This window comes from Pelophylax lessonae, assembly GCF_965119305.1.
Source record: "Pelophylax lessonae genome assembly, chromosome: 3".
In the NCBI taxonomy this organism is placed as follows: Eukaryota; Metazoa; Chordata; class Amphibia; order Anura; family Ranidae; genus Pelophylax; species Pelophylax lessonae.
This window is the reverse complement of record NC_138770.1, coordinates 492,642,326-492,665,445: the sequence shown is the minus strand read 5'-3', so window position 1 is coordinate 492,665,445 and position 23,120 is coordinate 492,642,326. Positions and strand designations below refer to the sequence as shown.

At 45.3% G+C, this 23,120-nt stretch overlaps 1 protein-coding gene across 1 annotated transcript in view; it reads right to left on the bottom strand.

The window, feature by feature from the left end:
* SOS1 (SOS Ras/Rac guanine nucleotide exchange factor 1) overlaps window positions 1–23,120 on the bottom strand; it is a 628,878-nt gene that overhangs the window by 493,049 nt on the left and 112,709 nt on the right. The window contains exon 4 of the mRNA XM_082249445.1: window positions 11,330–11,494. Within this exon, the coding sequence (XP_082105571.1) occupies window positions 11,330–11,494 (165 nt within the window). The remainder of the gene's footprint in view (window positions 1–11,329; window positions 11,495–23,120) is intronic.

Genomic DNA, 23,120 nt, shown 5'->3' with positions numbered 1-23,120 from the left:
AGCTGATAGGCTATCTTTGATTCCCAGAGTAGGACAGAATGTTTTCCATAGTCATGATGTGAACTGGACTCCTCGATCTGATATTATTTCATCTGGGAGCCCATGCAGTCTGTAAATTTCTCGTATTAATATTTCAGCAGTGCCTTCAGCTGTAGGAATACTGGTAATGAGCACAAAATGAGTCATTTTAGTTAAACGGTCCACCACCACCATGACAGTTGAAAATCCCTTTGAATAAAATCCATGGAAATGGATCTCCATGGTCATGATGGCACAGGGAGAGGCTGTAGCAGACCTACCGGGAGGGAGCGTGGTACTTTGTGTCGGGCACAGGCTTCACATGAGAGAACATACTCTTTTGCATCTTTCTGATAGGAAGGCCACCAAATGGCAGGAGCAAGGAGGTCTACCGTTTTCCTAATTTCAGGGGGACCAGCAGATTTTGAATCATGCACCAGCTGACCTTAAGTCATGCCTCATCCGGGACATACATGCTTTTTTTCAAAGGTCCATCGGCCCTCATGAAAGTCCATGTGCAAATTTCCTGGTGGATTGTTGAAGAGTGGGTTCCGATCATAAGTTTCTTTATTCTTTGAAAGAAGCGCTGCAGGGTACATTACTTCCAAAAAGTGTCTCTCTTGTAAGATAGTAATTAGAGTTGAGCGAACACCTGGATGTCCGGGTTCGGCGGGTCCGAACAAACTTTTGAGCACTAAAATGGCTCTAAAAAACACATAGAAAGGGCTAGAGGGCTGCAAATGGCAGCAAAATCGTCTTAAGAGCATGGCAAGTGTTCTGCAAACAAATGTGGATAGTGAAAAAAATTAAAATAACATAAAAAACTGAAAAATAAAAAATAATCATATTGAATGATGTAGGAGGAGGACGAGGCCCATATGGAGTAAGAGGTTGAGGTGGCGGTGGACATGGCGGTGTAGGTGGAAGCGGTGGCGGCGGTGGAGGAGGAGGACGAGGCTGATATGGAGTAGGAGGTTGAGGTGGTGGTGGATGTGGCGGTGGAAGACGACAAGGTAGCCAACACTGGTTTTTGTTTTTAATTTTATTTCTTTTTAAATTAGGGTACACCCCAAAAGAGTTAGAAAGATCAAATACAACAATGGCTGGGTAAGGCCTGTATACATGTCTATTCTGCACAAAGTACAGACAAGTCCTGTGGGATCCATGCCTGTTTTCATTTGAATGAACGTGAGCTTGTCCACATTGGCTCTGGACAGGCGGCTGCGCTTGTCTGTGATAACGCCCCCAGCCGTGCTAAATACACGTTCAGATAATACACTGGCTGCAGGGCAGGCCAGCAACTCCAAGGCGTAAAGGGCAAGTTCAGGCCATGTGCCCAATTTGGAGACCCAGAAGTTGAAGGGGGCAGACCCGTCATTCAGTATGTCTAGGCGTGTGCACACATACTGCTCCACCATGTTAGTGCTGGGTTGTGGTGCTGCTGGTGGAGCTCCAGTTACAAGGAGAGGACGTGGTCGATCTGAAACACCTTTTTCAGCTGTGAGTAGGCGACAGAACCTTACAGAAAAACAAAATTCGGTGTGACCGAAAAAAAGAACTGCGCAAATGGAGTGATATTTAACAATAAATAAATAAATGTGAAAAATTAGGGAATTTCTTCCTCTAGCGAGCAGCAATAAAAACGTGAAAACGCAATATGTGATAGTGAATATGGGTTATTGCGCTCAGCAGTATACTCACAATAAAGTGCTAATGCATAAATAACATAAACATATGAACCAATTATTTAAAGGTGAATATTCCAATGAATATAGCAATAATAAAATTAATAAACATAGTCCTTGAAAAGTGCTCGGTGCAAACTTTAAGTTCCAGCAGCAAATACAATTGGACTTGATGTGAAATGCCTTCACCAATCACCATACACCCAGTGCTCGGATAAAATACTTCTTACCAAAAGAAGTTGACCCCTTAGTTATAGGGGGTCATGATCGCAATGTATCTCCACAAGAGCTCCAAAATCTCCTATTACAGTCTTCACATCCAGTGTGTGATAAGCCAGAGGTAAACAGATGACTCCGAGACTCCGGACAACATGTCATAAGAAATAAGGAAACTCCAATAGCGTAATATTGCCATATAAAGAGATTTAATAAAAAGTAATGCACTTACTCCATAGTGGTAAGTAAACGCCACAGTAGTACAAATCGTTCAGCTTCTCCTGGTGGATGGGACGCCGCTTCCGCGTCTGCGTTCCACCTCACCGGAACTCTACGGTCTCACGTTCCCGACGCACGTTTCGTTAGGCGTGCTAACGTCATCAGGGGATCATGAACCTTACAGCAGTATTTGGCAGGGCCTACTGCACCTCTACAAATGTTGAGGCCAGAACAAATACAGGCGACATGCAGGTGACCCGAGTAGTTTGGAGGAAGAGGCAGTGGTCGCACAGAGCCACCAGCACAGCAGAAGAGGGAGCAGGGTGCAGAAGCGGAGCCGCCGTGCCCTAGACACTACGCCTGCTACTGCCCAACGCAGCAAGGGACCGAGCACACCAAAGACAGCTCTAAGGAGTTCCCTAGCGTGGCAGTTCTTCAGACAATGTGCTGATGACAGGACACGAGTGGTATGCACGCTGTGCAATCAGAGCCTGAAGCGAGGCATAAACCTTCTCAACCTGAGCACAACCTGCATGACCAGGCATCTAAGTGCAAAGCACGAGCTGCAGTGGAGTAGACTCCTCAAGAACCAAGAAAGGTCTCTGGCTCCTCCTGCTTCCTCTTCTGCTACAGTCTCGGCCTCTTCATCCACCTCTGTAGTTAGACCGGCACCTGCCACCCCGCAAACAGAGGATCTGCCAGCAACACCACCACCTGGGTCACCAACAACCATCTCCACAATGTCCCGTGGAAGTGTTCAGCTTTCTCTCTCCCAAACACTGGAGCGGAAGCAGAAGAGGAAGTACCCCCCCCCCCCCCCCACCTGCGATCCCTGTCTCTGAATGCCAGCATTTCAAGATTCCTGGCCTTTGAAATGCTGTCATTCCATCTGGTGGAGACGCAGAGTTTTAAAAGCCTGATGGCGGTGGCTGTCCCACAGTACGTCGTGAGCCCAGCCGCCACTACTTTTCCAGGCAAGCCATCCCTTCCCTGCACAACCAAGTGGGTAACAAGTGTGCACTGCGCAACGCCATCTGTGGCAAGGTCCACCTAACTACGGATACGTGGACCAGTAAGCACGGTCGGGGACGTTATATCTCCCTAACAGCACACTCTGTAAATGCAGTGGCGGCTGGGCCTGAGGCGGATAGCAGTTTGGCGCATGTCCTTCCACCACCGAGGATTGCAGGGCGCTTCAGTTTGCCTCCTGTTCCTAACTCCTCCTACTCTGCTTCCTTATCCTCTACCGCCTCCTCATCTGGTCAGCGTAACACCTTCACCACCAACTTCAGCACGGCCAGGGGTAAACGACAGCAGGCAGTTTTAAAACTTGCCTGTTTGGGGGAAAAACCACACACCGCGCAGGAGTTGAGGGGCATTGAACAGCAGACCTATGAGTGTTTGGTGCCAGTGAGCCTCAAGCCCGGCCTGGTGGTGTGCGATAATGGGCGAAATCGCGTAGCAGCTCTGGGCCTAGCCGGTTTGACACACATCCCTTGCCTGGCGCATGTGCTGAATTTGGTGGTGCAGATGTTCCTTAGAAATTACCCCGATATGTCAGAGCTGCTGCAGAAAGTGCGGGCCATCTGTGCGCACTTTCGGCATTCTCACCATGCTGCTGCTCGCCTGTCAGCGCTGCAGCGTAACTTCGGCCTTCCGCTCACCGCCTCATAGGTCACGTGCCCACAAGGTGGAACTCCACCTTGCATATGCTGGCCAGACTGTGCGAGCAGCAGCAGGCCATAGTGGAGTTTTAGCTGCAGCACGCACGCGTCGCTCTGCGGAACAGCACCACTTCACCACCAATAACTGGGCCTCCATGCGAGACCTGTGTGCCTTGTTGCGCTGTAACATATGCAGACTAGGCCGCAATTGAATATTTTTTCCCTAAATGGGTGTTTATTGAATAGTGGAATAGAACAACAGTATAGAAAGGGTGTATCTCACAGTAAAATATGCAGACTAGGCCGCAATTATTTTTTTCCCCTAAATGGGTTTTTATTGCAAAGCGGAATACAACAGTATGCAATGGGTGTATCTCACTGTACCATATGCAGACTAGGCCGCAATTACCTTTTAATCCCCTAAATGGGTTTTTATTGTAAAGCGGAATACAACAGTATGCAATGGGTATATCTCACTGTACCATATGCAGACTAGGCCGCTATTCGCTTTTTACCCCCTAAATGTAATTTTATTGCAAAGCGAAATACAACAGTATGCAATGGGTGCATCTCACTGTACCATATGCAGACTAGGCTGCAATTAGCTTTTTATCCCCTAAATGGGTTTTTATTGCAAAGCGGAATACAGCGGTATGCAATGGGTGTATCTCACTAACATATGCAGACTAGGCCGCAATTAGCTTTTTATCTCCTAAATGGGTTTTTATTGCAAAGCAGAATACAACAGTATGCAATGGGTGCATCTCACTAACATATGCAGACTAGGCCGCAATTAGCTTCTCATCCCCTAAATGGGTTTTTATTGCAAAGCGGAATAAAGCAGTATGCAATGGGTGTATCTCACTAACATATGCAGACTAGGCCGCAATTAACTTCTTATCCCCTAAATTGATTTTTATTGCAAAGCGGAATACAACAGTATGCAATGGGTGTATCTCACTGTACCATATGCAGACTAGGATGCAATTTTTTTTTTCCCCCTAAATGGGTTTTTATTGCAAAGCGGAATACAACCGTATGCAATGGGTGTATCTCACTGTACCATATGCAGACTAGGATGCAATTTTTTTTTTCCCCTAAATGGGTTTTTATTGCAAAGCGGAATACAACAACAGTATGCAATGGGTGTATCGCACTGTAACGTATGAATGAAAATCAGAAAAATTATTGTCCCCTTAATTGGTGGTTGTTGAATAGCAGATTTGATATGCAGTGTCTAAACGCTGTCACAGTAAAATATGAAGGAAAAAAGTTTTTTTCTTTTTTAAATGCAGATTAAGCAGACACATATGCACTGAGCTTGCATGAAATGGCCACTACACACCGCACGCCTAACAGGTTGGATACTTTTGTTCTATTTCGCTATTGAATAAAAAAAAAAACCCATTTGAATGAAAAACTGAAAAATATATTTTTTTCCCTAAATACTGAAAAATAATTTTCTCTTGCGTCCACTGACAGTCGCTGCCCACTCATACAGTCTTCACTTATGGGTATTGTCCTTATCCATAGGGGTAAACTAGGCAAAAGATTTTTGTTAAAATCATACATAAAAGCATTTGCATGTACACACCCACAGGGGGCTGTCACTCTGGACCATACCCTCATGCTAGCAGCATTCCCAACTCAGTTTGGTAGCAAGCAGTATATAGATCCAACAACCCCAAAAGAGGGGCGGGGGCGGCGACTGTCAGAGGACTCAGAGAAAATAATTTTACGGTAAGTTCTTACAAAAATTCTGTTTTCTCTTACGTCCTCTGACAGTCGCCGCCCACTCATACAGTCTTCACTTATGGGACGTCCCAAAGCAGTGTAGACTTGAGGGGTGGGAAACGCGACCGCCACAAAGGTAACGCAACCCAGGTCAGAGAAAAGAACCTTATCTTCAAGATAAAGGCAAAACACTGGGTAACAGGAAGCTCAACATAAGCATTAATAAAATAACATTACAGAACAACGGACAGTACCCGAACATACAGTGAAATGTTCAGGTCCATGTCCGGGTACCGAATACCCAAAAGTCCGGTACGATCCCGAACAATACAGTCCGGGTTCGCTCAATCCTAATAGTAATTACTGGTTCTAAGTCGGTAGAAAAGTGACCAGACATGCTCGATAAAGCATCTGCTTTTGCATTTTTACATCCTGGTCTGTAAAAAATTACAAAATTTAATCTTGAAAAAAAAGAAAAGAAAAAGTCCATCTTGCCTGCCTTGCATTGAGCCCTTTGCGGATTTAATAAATTCAAGATTTTTGTGGTCAGCAAGGACAGTTACGGATGTGTGTTGCTCTCCAGAAGGTCTCTCCATTCAGAAAAGGCTTCCTTTATTGCTAAAAGTTCCTTGTTGCCGATCTAGTTTGTTCTGCAGTTGTCATTTGGCTGGAATAAAAGGCAAATGGGTGTAAACCAATTCTCTGAGAAAGAACTGTTCCAATGGCTGTATTGGAGGCACCTACTTCTACTATAAAGGGAAGTTCTGGGTTAGGATGTACCAGTACAGGTGCAGTGGTGAATAAGGTTTTCAGATACGAGAAAGCCATTTCTGCCTTTGTGGACCACTGGAAGCGGGCCTCCTTCCTTGTCACATGAGTAATGGGGGCCACAATTTCAGAATTTTTTTTAATAAATCTCCAGTAAAAGTTTGCGAACCCGAGAACCATTGCACATCCTTATGTTCTTGGGGTTAGGCCAGTCTAGGATGGCTTGGATCTTGCTGGAAACAATGTTCAGCCTTTCAGGAGAGTCTGTAGCCCAAGAACTGTATATGGGTCTGTTCGAAATCACATTTTTCCAATTTAATATATAATTTATTTTGTCAAAGTCGTTCTAAGACAGTAGAAACATGATCCCGGTGTTCCTGTAAATTGGTCGAAAAGACAAGTATATCATCCAGATAAGCCACCACAAATTTTTCTAACAAGTCTCTGAAAACATAATTTATGAAATGTTTAAAGGTTGCTGGTGCATTACAGAGTCCAAACGGCATTACTAGGGATTTATAATGCCCATATCTTGTTTGAAAGGCCGTCTTCCATTCCTCTCCAGGTCAAATGCGAACCAAATTATATTCACCCGCAGATCAAGCTTGGTGAAAATCTTTGCTGTTTTTAGTCTCGCAAATAGTTCTGGAATTAAAGGAAGTGGGTAACGATTCTTGATCGTCATTTTATTTTATTCTCTGTAATCAATACATGAGCGCAGGGTTCAATCTTTTTTTCAACAAAGAATAGAGAGGCACCAGCAGGAGAGGTTGAGGGACGGATAAACCCGGTTGCCTGATTTTCTTGTAGAAAGTCCGTTAACGCCTTCAGTAATGGTTCAGAAAGATTGTAGAGGTGACCAAAAGGAATTGGGGCTCCTGGTACAAGCTCTATTGGGCAATCATACGCCTGGTTGGTGGTAATTGTTCAGCATTTTTCTTATCAAAAAAATGTTTTTAAAGTCTTGGTATTGAGGGGGCAATTTTGTACTCCGATAATAGTAGATGAGATGTCTCTTATTTTTTGACAATGTAACTCAATGTTCAGAGGGAAAGGTCAGGTTTATGGCCTGCCAGTCAATAGTGGGATTGTGAATTGATAGCCATGAAATTCCTAAAGATAACAGGAAATTGAGGAGAGTAAATCAGATTGAAAGATATTAACTCTTGGTGTCCAGGCTCGACACTTAACTGGAGAGGAATGATTACTCCATAAGCGAGCAGAGAACGGTTTACTGTCTCCATATGTACTGGAAATGGTTTGGGTATTGTCATTTTCTTCCGCAAACTTCGAATCCATAAAGCTACCACCAGCCCCGGAATCCAGCATTGCTGGGGTGGAGAGTAACCGGTCTATTTTTAAGCGTGATGCATAAAATAAAATGCGGATGATGACAGACAATCTCCTTCTTTCCTCGGGTTACGGAAGACAAGGGTTGTGTAATGGATACCACTTGCTCCCTAGATGCGAACAGTTCTCTTTGACCAGCTGCTGCAATGGTTTGTCTTGTTTGTCTTGATTTATTTGGACACCAGAGGGCGTAGAGTTGAGGATCCCCATTAAATTTATCCGGCAAAGGGAAGTAATTTGAATCACATTTAGTAGCCGTTTGTTGGCGTTGCTGCGCAAGTTGTGTTCGCAATTCAATTACTTCTCCTTGTAACTCTTGCACTCAAGTTTGTAAGCCTTGAACAACCTCAGCTAGCGAAACAGCATGTTCACTCAGGGTTCGTTGAGTTGTGACGGTCTCCATGTTGTGGCCAGATTATTCTGTTAGGAGAATACCTTTAATGAGTGGAGACCAATGCCCGAATACGACGACTACTCAAGTCTGCGAGAGATAGGAAAGTCTGAATCACTTGACCAATAATCCATGTTGGGGTCACAAGCCAAATTCGGTGCAGGAGAGAGTTTCATAGCCAAGGTCATAAGCCAAAGAGAGAGTTTCAAAGTCAGGGTCACAAGCCAAGGTCGATACAGGAGGAGAGTTTCGTAGTCGGGGTCACAATTGAAGGTTGATGCAGGAGGAGATTTTCGTAGTCGGAGTCACAAGCCAAAGTCGTTTTCCAAACAGCAAAAGAGTAGCTCAAGTAGCATGCAGGTGTAGACCACAATAATCAGGCAACAGGAAGTGAAGAGGCAAGGCTTATATGGGAAGTTCATGGGAGCAGTAAGCAGTTTAAGGTTCAATAGCAATCAAGACACGAGGCAGAGTGGTGTCCAGCATCCCAGATAGCTTAGTGAGAAGAATGAATGCCACACACAGAAGAGGCCCCAGGTTCGAGCCCAGGTACTGACACACCCATAGTGCAGGGTACAGTTACAGTTCAGTTACAACAATTCGGATTCACTGCTTTAATTGTTGTAGTAAAAAGAAAATGAAGGGTTGATTGAATTATTTAGAATAAAACTGGTTAAGCATATAAAACTTCACCATAAGGGAAAGAAGGTCTATCTTCTAAGGACACTAGCAAAAAAACGAAGGACACATGGAGTGGGGTGAGGTTATAAGAGTGCACCCAGATGGCATGCCCAGCAAAGCTTTTGCCAGTTTCCAATCATCTGAAGGTAAAAACCTACATAATCAAAGATCTATGAATATCCAGTATGTGCCCTGTACAATATGATTAAGTTATTTTGATATCATCCATTCAGTTCCTAAAAGGTAAATGCCATTGTTTAAAGTAGGCAGTTTAAAGTGTAGGTAAAAGAAAGCGTGACATAAGGAGCCAATGAATTTGGGAGAAACCAGCTCTGAGTAATGTAGAAAAATATAAAAACCCCAATGTTAACAGCAATCTCACCATCAGGAGAGAGGGGCAAGAAAGAGGTTTGGGCAAGAAATGGGCCTTTAAATGATGACTCCCAAATAAATGCAAACTACAAAGTATATTAAAAAATATATATACATAGTAATTTTTATTAATACAAAGATTGATACAATATACAAGCATACATTACACCAAAGGGCCAAATAATGCCCCAATAGAAAGATTGAACACACATAATATTGCGTTATTAATGGAGATCAGGACAAAACTGTTGTTGACATGTTTCGCGGCACATCTGACCCATTTGTTTGTCCACATTAATTTCGCAAATATCTGTTAACTGACATATCAACTGTAAAAAAAGGATGCATTCCAGCTAGGGGGAGACAAAAACCAGCTGCATCAAAGACCACAGAACCGCCAAAAATTGCCACTTTGAGATAAAATCAGAGATCATTCCAGGTTCAACACATAAAGTGTATGTGTGCACTTATTCAGAGAAGTTCTCCCATTAGTAGGATTGGCTCATGGGTTCAATTGAATATGGTCAGCCAACACGTCCGATGCCTGGGTCTCCCGAAACCCTGCCAGCCACAAAAGTGAACCCCATTTGATTCCTAACTGGAATATATCCTTTTTACAGTTGATATGTCAGTTACCAGATATTTGTGAAATTATTATGGAAAAATAGTCCAGAAGAAGCGGGTCAGATGTGCCGCGAAACAGGTCAACAGTTTTGTCCTGATCTCCATTAATGACACAATATTATGTGTGTTTTTTTTAATATTATTTGGCCCTTTGGTGTAATGTATGCTTGTATATTGTACTGATCTTTGTATTAATAAACATTACTATGTGTGTATATATATATATATACTGTATTTTCTGGCGTATAAGACTACCTTTGAACCTCAAAAAAATCCCCCAAAAATGGGGGGTCGTCTTATACGCCGAGTATAATATCTCCAAGATAACCCAAGTATAAGTATTACCGGTAGATGAAAATTAGGGGGGTCGTCTTATACGCCTAGTCGTCTTATACGCCGGAAAATACGGTATATATATATATATATATATATATATATATATATATATATATATATATATATATATATATATATATTTTTTTTTTTTATATACTTTGTAGTTTGCATTTATTTGGGGGGGGGGGGGGGGAGTCATTTAAAGGCCCATTTCTTGCCCATACCTCTTTCTTGCCCCTCTCTCCTGGTGGTGAGATTGCGGTTAACATTGGTGTTTTTATATTCTTCCCAGTTTAAAGTATACCAGTTAGGTGAAAACTTTGTAAATTAACTTGCATGAAGTGAAAGCATACATCTTCAGATGTCGACATGAGTATTTTGGGAATAGTCTGTGTTCACACATGTCTGGCTGCGGTTTTCAGTCTGAAGTCCAGTGCAGTTTTGTTCACCAATTCAGGTAAGATTCAGGTGCAGATTTTTACTTGAATTCACACCTAAATCAGACCCAAAATCACACAGGACCCTTTTAAGAAACAGACTGAGGCCGTCCAGGACATGTGGGACCTGGGTCCATTGAAAGCTGGTCCGATTCACATTAAGCGAATCGATGCGGTAAAAAACGCACCAAGGGGATAGAACAGCGTCGCCGTTCTATCCCCTTGGTGTCTCAGGAAGTGACGTCACAGCCATCCGACCGGCGGACCCACGCTACATCACCACCGCTGAGGATCAGCACGTCCCCTGCCTCGCAACAGGAGATCACCGCTTGTCCTCCACAGCATCAGCGCTACTGCCTGACCGGACAGTCCACCCTGGATGTGACTTCAGAGACCCCCTACTGCTTTTAAGATGCCTGCTTTTATGCACCCTTTGTGAGTAATATTCTTCTTGTGTGTCAAATAAACAACCTGTATTGCTACACTTAGATCGGTGCTTGGCCCTCTCTCTCTCTCTCTCTCAACAGACTAATACCTGCTAACAGGATTCACAGAGAATTCATGTAAAGATGAGACAGTAAATGTCCATAATGTGTTAATCCTAAACCTGGACATTTAAAGCAAAGAAAACCAAAGACTTCTGCTATGCATATCTGCAAGCATGGGCATATCAAATATAATAATGACCAAACACAGTACTCATAGTAAGGAGGTGCCCTCGATTCACAAAGTTCAAGCTAGAATGAAACAGTAAAATTCCATTATTCACTGAAAATCTCATGAACACTGTTTACACACAAGCAGAAAAGCAAACAAGGGAAATCCCGCACTTACCTTATCCACACACATTGCAACCTTGATGTCTTGTTTGGTAATTTCATAATGCCTGATATTCCTTACATAATTCCCAGCAAGTTTTAATATATCAGCAGAAATGTATTCTAATACTGCTACTATGTAAACCGATACTTGATGGTCAATTTTATAACCTAAGACCTCCTGTAAAAAAAAACATAAATAAATGTTACTGGTGTATTTTGAGTTACAGATGTATATGTGGTATTTAATTACTCTGTGTTGTGAAAATTACCATTATATTTTCTTTGCTCACTTTGTTCTTCAGTGCTGTCGAAGCACTAAAAACCAGATATATACATATATTATTTGCTTGAATTCAGACATAAACATCAGACATAAACCTACGTCATAGGCTTTTTACCGGGATCGGCGATGCGGTGTGTCGGAGTGAGAGCGGCCTATCCCACTGGGCGTCATATGGGACAACCACTTTGCAACGGTCATTTTACTATATGATGGTCGGGAAGTTGTTAAAGGGTTACTAAACCCAGGACCCTGCATTTACTATATCTGGTCTCCTACAGTACATTGAACATGGAAATGCAATAGTTTTAGTAAATATAAACTGCTAAATATCTTTTCACATCAGCAGCTAGAGCAGTCTTGTGACTTCTATCAGTGTTCAGCAGAGTACTTGTTAAAGCTGGTCATTCTACTACAATTGTCCTTTGAGGCTGCAGGACCCCTGACCCTCTGTCTGGACAGTGCTGTTAGGCCCTGTGCTGATCACATGCACTCTACCAAGGAAAAAAAAAAACTCTAGTAATACACACTAAACTGGGCATGGGCATGTTTTTTTTTTTTTTAGTCTAATGCATTTTATGCATTAGGATAAAAAAACGGAAATTTTGTAAAATCTTACCGTAAAATTCCTTTCTCTGAGTCCTCCGACAGTCACCGCCTCCTCTAAGTCATCACTATTGGGTATTGACTTCCGCTCCGCAGGAGTAGCTAGGCATAAGACTTAGTCAAAAGAACAAAAGCATTTAGCATAGACACACCCATGGGGGCTGTCCCTCTGGTCAATACCCCCCTGCAGTGATCCCTCCCAAGTCAGTTTGGTAGAATAGCAGTAGGTGTACAAGAAAAAAACCCAAAAGAGGGGCGGGGCGGCGACTGACGGAGGACTCAGAGAAAGGAATTTTATGGTAAGATTTTACAAAAAATCAGTTTTCTCTTACGTCCTCCGACAGTCGCCGCCTCCTCTAAGTCATCACTATTGGGATGTCCCAAAGCAGTGTAGACATGAGGGGTGGGAGACACAACCGTAGAAAAGGCAACGCAGTACCCACATCAGAGAAAGGAACCTTACACGCACAGTAAGAGAACCTTCTGGGCCATAGAAAAGGCTCAACAGGAGCAACAACCCAGGAAAACAAATACCCAGGGGATAAACACCCCAACAGCCAGGGACCCACAAAAAACAAGGGTCCCCTATGGCACTTGCAGCCAAAGGAGGCATCAGCTGATGCCAGAACATCAATCTTATAGAATTTGGAAAAGGTGTGCACCGACGACCAAGTCGCAGCCTTGCACACCTTGGCCACCGAAGCCTGATGCTGGTAGGCCCAGGACGTACTCATAGATCTTGTAGAGTGCGCCTTAACAGGGAAGGGTGGAACCCGTTCCTTCAAAGCATAGGCCTGTACAATCGTCTGTCTGATACATTTGGCAATGGTCGCCGCAGACGCAGCCATGCCCTTCCAAGGTCCCTCAGGAAGGACAAAGAGGGAATGCGATTTCCGAAAGGATTCAGTGGACGACAGGTAAACCCTGATCGCCCTGACAACATCCAAGGAATGCAATGCAACCGCCTTGGGATGTTTGGGCTTCGCACAGAGCGAAGGCAACACAATGTCCTCATTCAGGTGAAAATCAGACACCATTTTAGGAAGAAAGGAAGAGTTAGGTCGCAAGACCACCTTATCCTTATGAACCACCAAGTAAGGATAGCGGCAAGACAACTCCGACACCCTGCGAGCCAAAGTGATCGCCAGTAAAAAGGCAACCTTCTTAGACAGCAGAGGCAACAATATCTCCCGTATGTTTTCAAAGGGAGAACGCTGTAACACGGACAGAACCAAGTTCAAGTCCCATGGAGGTAAAGGCGCCCTCCGGGGCGCCTTTACCTTGAATAAAGGTGCAAATTAAGGAATGAGATGCCACAGGGCGTTGGAAAGGAAATAGCCAGTGCAGATACCTGGCCCTTTATCGTGGCCAGCGCCAGGCGCTGGTCCACACAAGTCTGGAGAAAAGCCAAACACTCTCGACACCGAGTATGAGTGAGGGGAAAACCCCCTTGACTCACACCAGGCGAAATAAGCCTTCCAGGTACAGTGATAAATTTTACCAGATGAGGCTTTCCTAGCCTTGATCAGCGTAGGAATGACCTCTGGGGAGAGACCCCTGTCTCTCAGGACCTGGCTTTCAACAGCCAGGCCGTTAAAGCCAGTGACTGTAAAGCAGGATGGAAGATCGGTCCCTGAGACAGTAGATCTTCCCGCATTGGCAGCCGCCAAGGAGGCGCCACTGCCAGGTCCAAGTGCGGTTCCGAGGCTAACCTGCGAAGGAACCTGGACAACAGCTGAATCGGAGGAAAGGCATACGTCAGACGATACTGATGCCAAGGGGCCACCAATGCATCCGAGGCTTCCACCACAAATCTTTCCACCTTGTGATTTAGCCGAGATGCGAACAGACCCACGTCCGGGGATCCCCACTTCGCACAGAGCATTTGGAAGACCTCCGGGTATAGGGACCATTCCCCCTGGTCCAGGGTCTGGCAGCTCAGACAGTCGGCCTGCCAATTCTCCACACTTGGAATATGAATTGCTGAAATTGCCGGGACATGAGTCTCGGCCCAAGACAGAATGTCGGTCACCTCCCGGGCACTCCTGGTGTCCCCTTGGTGGTTGATGTAAGCCACCACGGTAGCATTGTCCGTCTGTACCCGAACAGGATGGCCCCGAAGTCGATCCGACCCCACTGGAAGAGACAGAGCTTGATCGCTCTCAATTCCAATATGTTGATCGGAAGGGAGAATTCCTCCCCCGACCAAGTGCCCTGGGCAGACAGGTTGCCCAGGACTCCACCCCAGCCTGACAGGCTGGCATCCGTGGTAATCGCCGTCCACAGTAACGGACTGAAGGATTTCCCTTCTGACACAGCCGGGGACTGAAGCCACCACAGAAGATCCATTCTGGTCCGGCGATTCAATGGGACACTCAGATCCAAGGACTGAGGTAGTCTGTCCCACCTGGCCAGGATCTCCGCTTGAAGAGACCGTGTGTGAAACTGAGCAAAGGGTATCGCCTCGAAGGCCGATACCATCATCCCTAGGGACCGCATGCCGGTCCTGAGTGAAGAGGATGGCTTGTCCCTGAGGGACCGGATCTCGTCCTGTAATGTCCGAAGCTTGTCCTCCGGCAAGAACACCTTTGCTTGAGCAGAGTCCAGAACCATTCCCAGATAGGGAAGATGAACCGAAGGAGACAAGGTCGACTCCTGTACGTTGATGGTCCATCCGAACTTCTGGAGCGTCTGTACCGTAGTGGACAGATCGCGAAGCAGGTTCTGGCTGGCACTCGATCTTAACAGGAGATCGTCCAGATATCCCAAGACCGCAATGCCCTGTGCCCATATCAAGCCCAGAAAAGGCGCCAACACTTTGGTAAAGACTCTTTACCTGAAACGGGTGAGGGCGCCTGAAAGGCTCTGAAACGGGTGAGGGCGCCCCTTCAGGCAGAGGCGGATTGACCTGCCGCACCGGCATTGCCGGACTTCTGCTTGCCCGCCCAGGGCTTATTCTGGCTACCTTGGCCCTTGAAGGGATTGCCCTTCGTTTGATTCTTAAAGGCAAGAAAGGACCCTTGATTGGGTCGAGAGGCGGAACCCCGATTGCCACGAAAGGACTTGTTTTTCGGGTTCTGGGGCAGCATCGTGCTCTTGCCCCCCCCCCCCGGTGACGCCTTTTACCAAGGTATTCAACGCCTCGCCAAAAAGGCGAGAACCTGCATAGGGAAAATCAGCCACTGTTTTCCGAGATGTCTTCAGCCAGATCAGTCGACGGTTAAGCACCGCGACACTCGACAGGTGTGCAGCCAAAGGGGCCTCATTCAAGGCCGCATCGCACAAATACATGACTCCTTGGTGAATTTGATCCACCATAGCCAGCGAGGCAGAATCAGACGCGAGGGTGCGTCTAAGCACCTTAGTCCAATCCGCCACCGCCTGAGCCACCATGACGGACGCGAAAATAGGTTTGAGCAAGGAACCCGCCACTGTGTAGGAATGGCGGGCAAGAGACTCCAACCTCCTGTCCGTGGGATCCCGGAACACCGGGGTGTCCTCAGTGGGAATCAAGGTAGCCTTGTTTAACACGGCCACAGTGTGATCCATCTGTGGAGGCACACACCAGCACGAGTCCGTAGACGGCGCAAAGGGATAAAGCAGTTTAAAACGACTAGGTACCGTGAAAGGACGTTTTAAATTGCACCACAGTTCATTCACAGTGTGATGAAATTCAGCGGGGCAGGGAAAAGCCTGCACTGACTTGTGGGTCCTGTGTGTACCAAATGAAGACACAAGGCCTGGGCTTATCCTCCAAATGTAGTGTTTCTTTCACAGAAGAAATCAACTTATCCATAGTCGCACGTTCTTCAGGCGACCCCGGGGGAGAATCATCAACCCCCCTCCACCTCCGCCTCCCCCTCAGACCCCACTGGGTCCAGGGACGAACGAGACCCTGAAAAGGGCATGCCAGCCACATCACCATCTGAATCAGAGGAGATAGATAATCTAGGCCTTTTCCTAGCAGCTCGTTCAGCCATCAGCACCTCCATTTTGGACACTAAAGACACCACTACGGCGGCCAAATCAGGTATAACAGGGGGTACAGTAGGACTGGGGTCCCCCACCAGGGCTGGAGGGAATTTGCTGTCCTGAGATTCCATTGCCCAAGTTACTAAAATAACAAGTTAATAAAAAAGTACTGGCCCTTTAAGATCGCTGTGGAGTGCGCAGCCCACCGCTATATGCACAGTGAACACAGACCCCCAAAAGGAGACAAAACTGAGCCAGGAAGGACAAAACAGAGTTATAGAAGAGACAGTCTGCAGAGCCCCCACAGAGTGTTACCACACCAATCGCTGCTTCAGAGGAAAAGGAAGTGAGGTCATCAGAGGCTGAACTATAAGCTGCAAGACCCAGGGAAAATGGCTACCCATAGAACTGAATGGGAGGCTTCGGCAAGATGGCCGCCGAACATGTGCTCGGAACGATCATTCTGCCACACACAAGATGGCGCCGGATGGTGCCAAAACAGCATGCAGTTACCAGCCCACAGTGAAGCCAGACATGCTTGCCCATTCCTAAAATGGCGGACCGCGCGGTTTTCACCCACTGCGGCCGCCGCACACACAGTCTGCACCACCAAAAAACACTGCAGTGACACAGGGGAAGGGGCCCCCAAAACCACACAGCACTGCAGCGCATGTAAAAGAGACCCCCGCAGGGATCGCATTAGGGAGCCCCACACAGGCACAGACATGGGGAACACACAGCAACACAGGACTGCCACCCCAGACAGAGGCCCCACACGGAAAGTACTTACCTGTACCGGATGGCGTGGGGTGCCTCTATGAACGGAAAGCCGCTGTCATCTGACAGGGAATGCCCTTAGCCAAGGACAGGACACTGCAGCACCGCAGATGTGTCCAGTGAGGTAGCCTCCTCACAGGCTGCATCCATGCTGCGAGCAGGGATGGGTCGTTCATAATGCCAGGACGAACACATGGCTGAACGCTCGATGGCGGGCTGGGGATCCCTCTGACCCTCTGCCCTGGAGAGCCAGGGCGGCCAGTCTGATTCCCAGCCCTGCAAGAATCCATCTTCATCCGAAGATCCGACTAAACTAAAGCTGACAAAATAAACAGCTAGTAAAGCAAAGCAAAGCAAAACTGACATTTTCAAAGAAAAATCAAAGAAAAAAGATTAGACTGAAGCCCCAGCACAGGGAAGCCCAACTACTCCTGACGCTAGGCAGAGACAAACTGAGTTGGGAGGGATCACTGCAGGGGGGTATTGACCAGTGGGACAGCCCCCATGGGTGTGTCTATGCTAAATGCTTTTGTTCTTTTGACTAAGTGTTATGCCTAGCTACTCCTGCGGAGCGGAAGTCAATACCTAATAGTGATGACTTAGAGGAGGCGGCGACTGATGGAGGACGCAAGAGAAAAACCTATTGTGTACAGCAGCCCCCCTCAGACCCCCTAATACTTACCTGAGCCCCATCTATCCAGCGACGTTGCATGAGAGTCTCATCTGTCCGGGACTCTCCCTCCTTATTGGCTGAGACAGCAGCGGGCCCCATTGGCTCCCACTACTGTCAAAGTCAGTGAGGCAATGAGGAGAGAGAGGGGGCAGGGCTGAGTCATGGCTCTGTGTCTGAATGGACACAGAGCAGCAGCTCGGCTAGGGTGCCCCCATAGAAAGCTGCTTGCTGTGGGGGCACTCGGCAGAAGGGAAAGGTCAGGAGCGCCAGCAAGGGACCTGAGAAGTGGAGGATCTGGACTCATCTGTGCAAACCCACTGCACAGAGCAGTAAGTATAACATGTTTGTTATTATTAAACAAAAAAACACCCAAGACTTTAATATCACTTTAAGTTCTCTAGATTTTAAGAACTGAAACAAAACATAGGATATTTGAAAGGCCCACAGAAAAATGAGTATTGCTTGGGTTACTATTTTTAACTGGAGGAAATGTGCACATTACAAGTAAAAAAAACATACCACAATAAAATAGAAAAGAAGGTATAAATGCATGACATCAGTGCCAGTGGTACAGCAGAATATTAAGCCCCTTAGTTTCTATTTGATAAATACAACCTTAAATTGGTTCTAAAGCCAGAAAGTGTTAAACCTTAATAGATTACCTGCATTAAGGTTAAAAAAAAAAAAAAAAAAAAAAACCTAGTTGTTTCCACCCAGACCCCATATACTTCTGAGTCTTGGATCGATCCAGTGCTGTGTCCTTGGCTCCTGCTGCTGTTAATCGAATGCTATCAGAAGGGAGCAGGGGGGAGGCCTGAACTGCGCTGTCTGTGTCTATAGGTGCAGGCAGCGTGCTTTGGAAGCCAGCCTGCAGGTGTGCCCCCATAGCAGGCAGCGTGCTTTGGAAGCCAGCCTGCAGGTTTGCCCCCATAGCAGGCAGCTTGCACATTTAGAAGAGGAGAAGCCAGGAAATCCGACAGGGAAACCGAGAGGAGAAGAATCGTGGCCACTCTGTGCAATACTAATGCATAGAGCATGTAGGTAAACCATGCTTATTGGTTAAAAAAAAAAAAAGTAACTTCAATCCCTCAAAAGCAGATTGCAGTCATATTTGGCAGTAAAAAGTGAGCTCAACACAAAGAGAAAAAAAAAAAAAAAAAAAGCTAGGTTCTGCAAGGATTTTTTGTGTTATACCAAGGGTTCTTCAAAACAGACAAGCTGTTTAGCGCCGGTTCACACTGCAGCGACGCTACTTCGCACCGCAACCTCCGAGGTCGTGGTGCGAGCAGCGCGCCGCTACCTCGGAGTGGCCGCCACGGGCTTCATAACATTGAAGTCTATGGCGGTCGCCTCCAGGTCGCCCCAAAGAAGCTCCGGACCCTTTTTCTAGGTCGGAGCGACTTGTGTCGCTCCTATTAGAACGGGTCCGCAGCTTCCCTATGGGAGGCGACCAGGTCGCCTCACAGGTCGCCCTAGTGTGAACCGGCACTTAATGTGTGAGATGAAAATTGTGTGAACAATGAAAGAGTCCATGTTTTGAAAACATTTTTTGTAATGGTTTGTGTTTTTCCGTGTGTAATATATCCATGTGCATAGGTCTGCGGAGAGTCTTTTGTCAGTGGAGCATTTAGTAGCAGTTGAGTGGTATATACCATTTGGCTACCAGCTTACTAACATTTTTTCTTTAAGTGGGGGTTTTCGGGGTCGTATTTGGGATTGAACAGTCATCTGAAACATAGCTAGCTTAGGGGCAAGGGTATTTTTATGACCTGTGATGGCAATTAAAGCAGTATTAACCACGGGAAGGTTTTACCTTCTTCCTGACCAGGGCATTTTTCAGCACTGTGCTACTTTAACTAGCAATTGCTCAATCATGCAACACTGTACGCAAATTACATTTATGCCATTTTTTTTTTCCACACAAATAGGGCTTTCTTTTGGTGTTTTTTTTTTTTATTTCAACACTGGGTGTTTTCTTTTTTGCTACATAAATGAAAAATAGAAAAGTTTTAAAAAACACAAAAAAAAAACGTTTTTCTTTTCGGTCATGTTATACAATTCTGCAAACAAACAATATTTCATGTAACAACCAAAAACATAAATGTATTTTTTGGGATTTTACGTAATAGACCAACACAAGGACTTGCTTTCTTCATCAAGGACTTAAGGACTTCAGTCATCCTGCATTAGGAAATTATAGAACATTCTTTTTGTGTCCCTCTTTTGGGAGTTCTCCTTTATGTTATATTTGATGTAACCATCTCAGTGTTGAACTAATTTGGCAAATTGTTTTTGCTTGCAATAAAATACTTTTGTAAAAGAAAATGATAAGTCGATACCTTGTAGAACCACCTTTTACTGCAATTACAGCTGCAAGTCTTTTGGGGTATGTCACTACCAGCTTTGCACATCTAGAGAGTGACATTTTTTCCCCATTCTTCTTTGCAAAATAGCGAAAGCTCTGTCAGATTGGATGGGGAGCGTCTGAACAGCAATTTTCAAGTCTTGCCACAGGATTCTCAATTGGATTTAGGTCTGGACTATGACTGGACCATTCTTACACATGAATTTGTTTTGATCTAAACCATTACATTGTGGCTCTGACTATATGTTTACAATCGTTGTCCTTCTGGAAGGTGAACCTCCGCCTTAGTCTTTTGCAGACTCCAACAGGTTTTCTTCTAAGATTGCCCTGTATTTGGCTCCATCCATCTTCCCACCAACTCTGACCAGCTTCCCTGTCCCTCCTGAAGAAAAGCACTCCCACAACATGATGCTGCCACGCCTATGTTTTATGGTGGGAATGGTGTGTTCAGGGTAGGCTTGCGACGGTATCAGATTTTCATGCTGTGATTAATCGATTAAGGTTTTGCCACGGTATACGGTATTATCACGGTATTCTATTATTAAATTTAAATTATTAAATTTCCACCTCACTTCAATTTCATTGCTGAATTTAGGGGCTTTGGTTCACTTATGCACATTATTATATAGTCAGTCAGTACAGACTCTGTGAACCAGGCCTAAAATAGGTCATCAAGCAGTGTCTGGCCTAACTGGTGATAACTGGTCCTGGCGCTCGGCTCCAATCCGATGGCCTGGTCATTAAGAGGGCAAATCCTTGTGGTCAAGAAGTGGTTAAACCTGAAGGAGGTGTTGTTTATAAATTACTTTACTATTGCTTTAGGCCTGGTTCACATGTATGCGGGTTGGTGGTTCACATGTATGCGGGTTGGTGGTTCACATGTATGCGGGTTGGCGGCCCACATGTGCACAGGCATAGCAGCCCATTGATTTGAACGGGCTGCTATGCCCTCATTTTCCGCAGAAAAAAGGTGCATGCAGCATTTTTTTTAAATTCAGTGGCCTTGAAATCCATCCTGCTTTTGCACCATGCGACTAACCTGCAGTTCCTGCTCTGGCAAGCTTTCTGCATTTTTTGAATACGTGGGCACGGCATTTAAAAACAGTTTGCGTGTGCAGCAACGGCAGGTAAGTCGCATGGTGCAAAAGAAGGATGGATTTTATGGCCACTGCATTTTTTTAAATTCTGCATGCACCTTTTTTCAGCTGAAAACGCAGGCATAGCAGCTCAAGCCCATTCACATCAATGGGCTGCTATGCCTGTGCAAATGTGGGCCCCCAACCCGCATACATGTGAACCAGGCCTAAAGCAATAGTAAAGTCATTAATTGGTTAAACCTGCAGGAGGACCGGTGTTTTTATCTATTAATGACTTTACTATTGCTTTAGGCCTGGTTCACATGTATGCGGGTTGGGGGCCCACATTTGCACAGGCATAGCAGCCCATTGATGTGAATGGGCTTGAGCTGCTATGCCTGCGTTTTCAGCTGAAAAAAGGTGCATGCAGAATTTAAAAAAATGCAGTGGCCATGAAATCCATCCTTCTTTTGCACCATGCGACTTACCTGCCGTTGCTGCACACGCAAACTGTTTTTAAATGCCGTGCCCACGTATACAAAAAATGCAGAAAGCTTGCCAGAGCAGGAACTGCAGGTTAGTCGCATGGTGCAAAAGCAGGATGGATTTCAAGGCCACTGAATTTTAAAAAAATGCTGCATGCACCTTTTTTCTGCGGAAAATGAGGGCATAGCAGCCCGTTCAAATCAATGGGCTGCTATGCCTGTGCAAATGTGGGCCGCCAACCCGCATACATGTGAACCGCCAACCCGCATACATGTGAACCACCAACCCGCATACATGTGAACCAGGCCTAAAGCAATAGTAAAGTCATTAATAGATAAAAACACCGGTCCTCCTGCAGGTTTAACCACTTCTGGATCGCAAGGATTTGCCCCTTTAAAGACCAGGCCATCGGATCAGAGCGCCAGGACCAGTCATCACCAGGTAGGCCAGACACTGCTTGATGGCTATATAATAATGTAATGTGGGCTGCTATGCGTGTGTGTGTGTGTGTGTATATATATATATATATATATATATTAGAGCTGCACGATTCTGGCCAAAAGGAGAATCACGATTTTTTAGCTTGGAATAAAGATCACGATTCTCTCACGATTCTCTGTGTAACAAAAAAAAAAATTGGGATAACTTTACTGTTACGTTTTTTTTTTTTTTTATTCATTAAAGTCTATTAATTGCATTTGAAAGACTGCTGCGCAAATACAGTGTGACATAAAATATTACAACAATCGCCATTTTTTTCTGTAGGGTCTCTGCTAAAAAAATATATAAAATGTTTGGGGGTTCTAAGTACTTTTCTAGCAAAAAAAAAAAACTGATTTTAACTTGCAAGCAACAAGTGTCAGAAAAAGATCCAGTCTTTAAGAGGTTAAACTTCCTTTCTCCCTGGCAGAGGGAAGGAAAAAATACAATGTAATCATTTTTGTTTATAGTTACTGGGAGACTTAATGCTGAAAGGTGTTAGCTGTGTGATTGAATGAGTCATCCAGCTCACTGAAATGTATCAATTCACAAGTCAGACCCAGGAGCAGAGAAACTCGGTATTTTAAAAATGCCACAATAACAATACCGTGGCTATGCAATACCGCGATATATCGAATTACCGAAAACCGGCATATGTCTAGTTCAGGGTGATGTGCAGAGTTAGTTTTCCGCCACACATAGCATTTTTCTTTTAGGCCAAAAAGTTCAATTTTGGTCTCATCTGACCAGAGCGTATTCTTCCACGTTTGCCGTGTCCCCCACATGGCTTCTTGCCAGCTGCAAAAAGGACTTATTATGGCTTTTCTTCAACAATGGTTTTCTTCTTGCCATTCTTCCATATAGGACAAATTCTCCCTCCTGAGCTGTAGATCTCTGCAGCTCCTCCAGAGGTACCATGGGCCTCTTGGCTGCTTCTCTGAACAATGCTCTACTTGCTCAGCCCATCAGTTTAGGTGGCCAGGCATGTTTAGGTAGGTTTGCAGTTGTGCCATACTCTTTCCATTTTTAGATGATGCTCCATGAGATGTTCAAAGCTTGGGATATTTTGTTTAATAACCTTACTCTGCT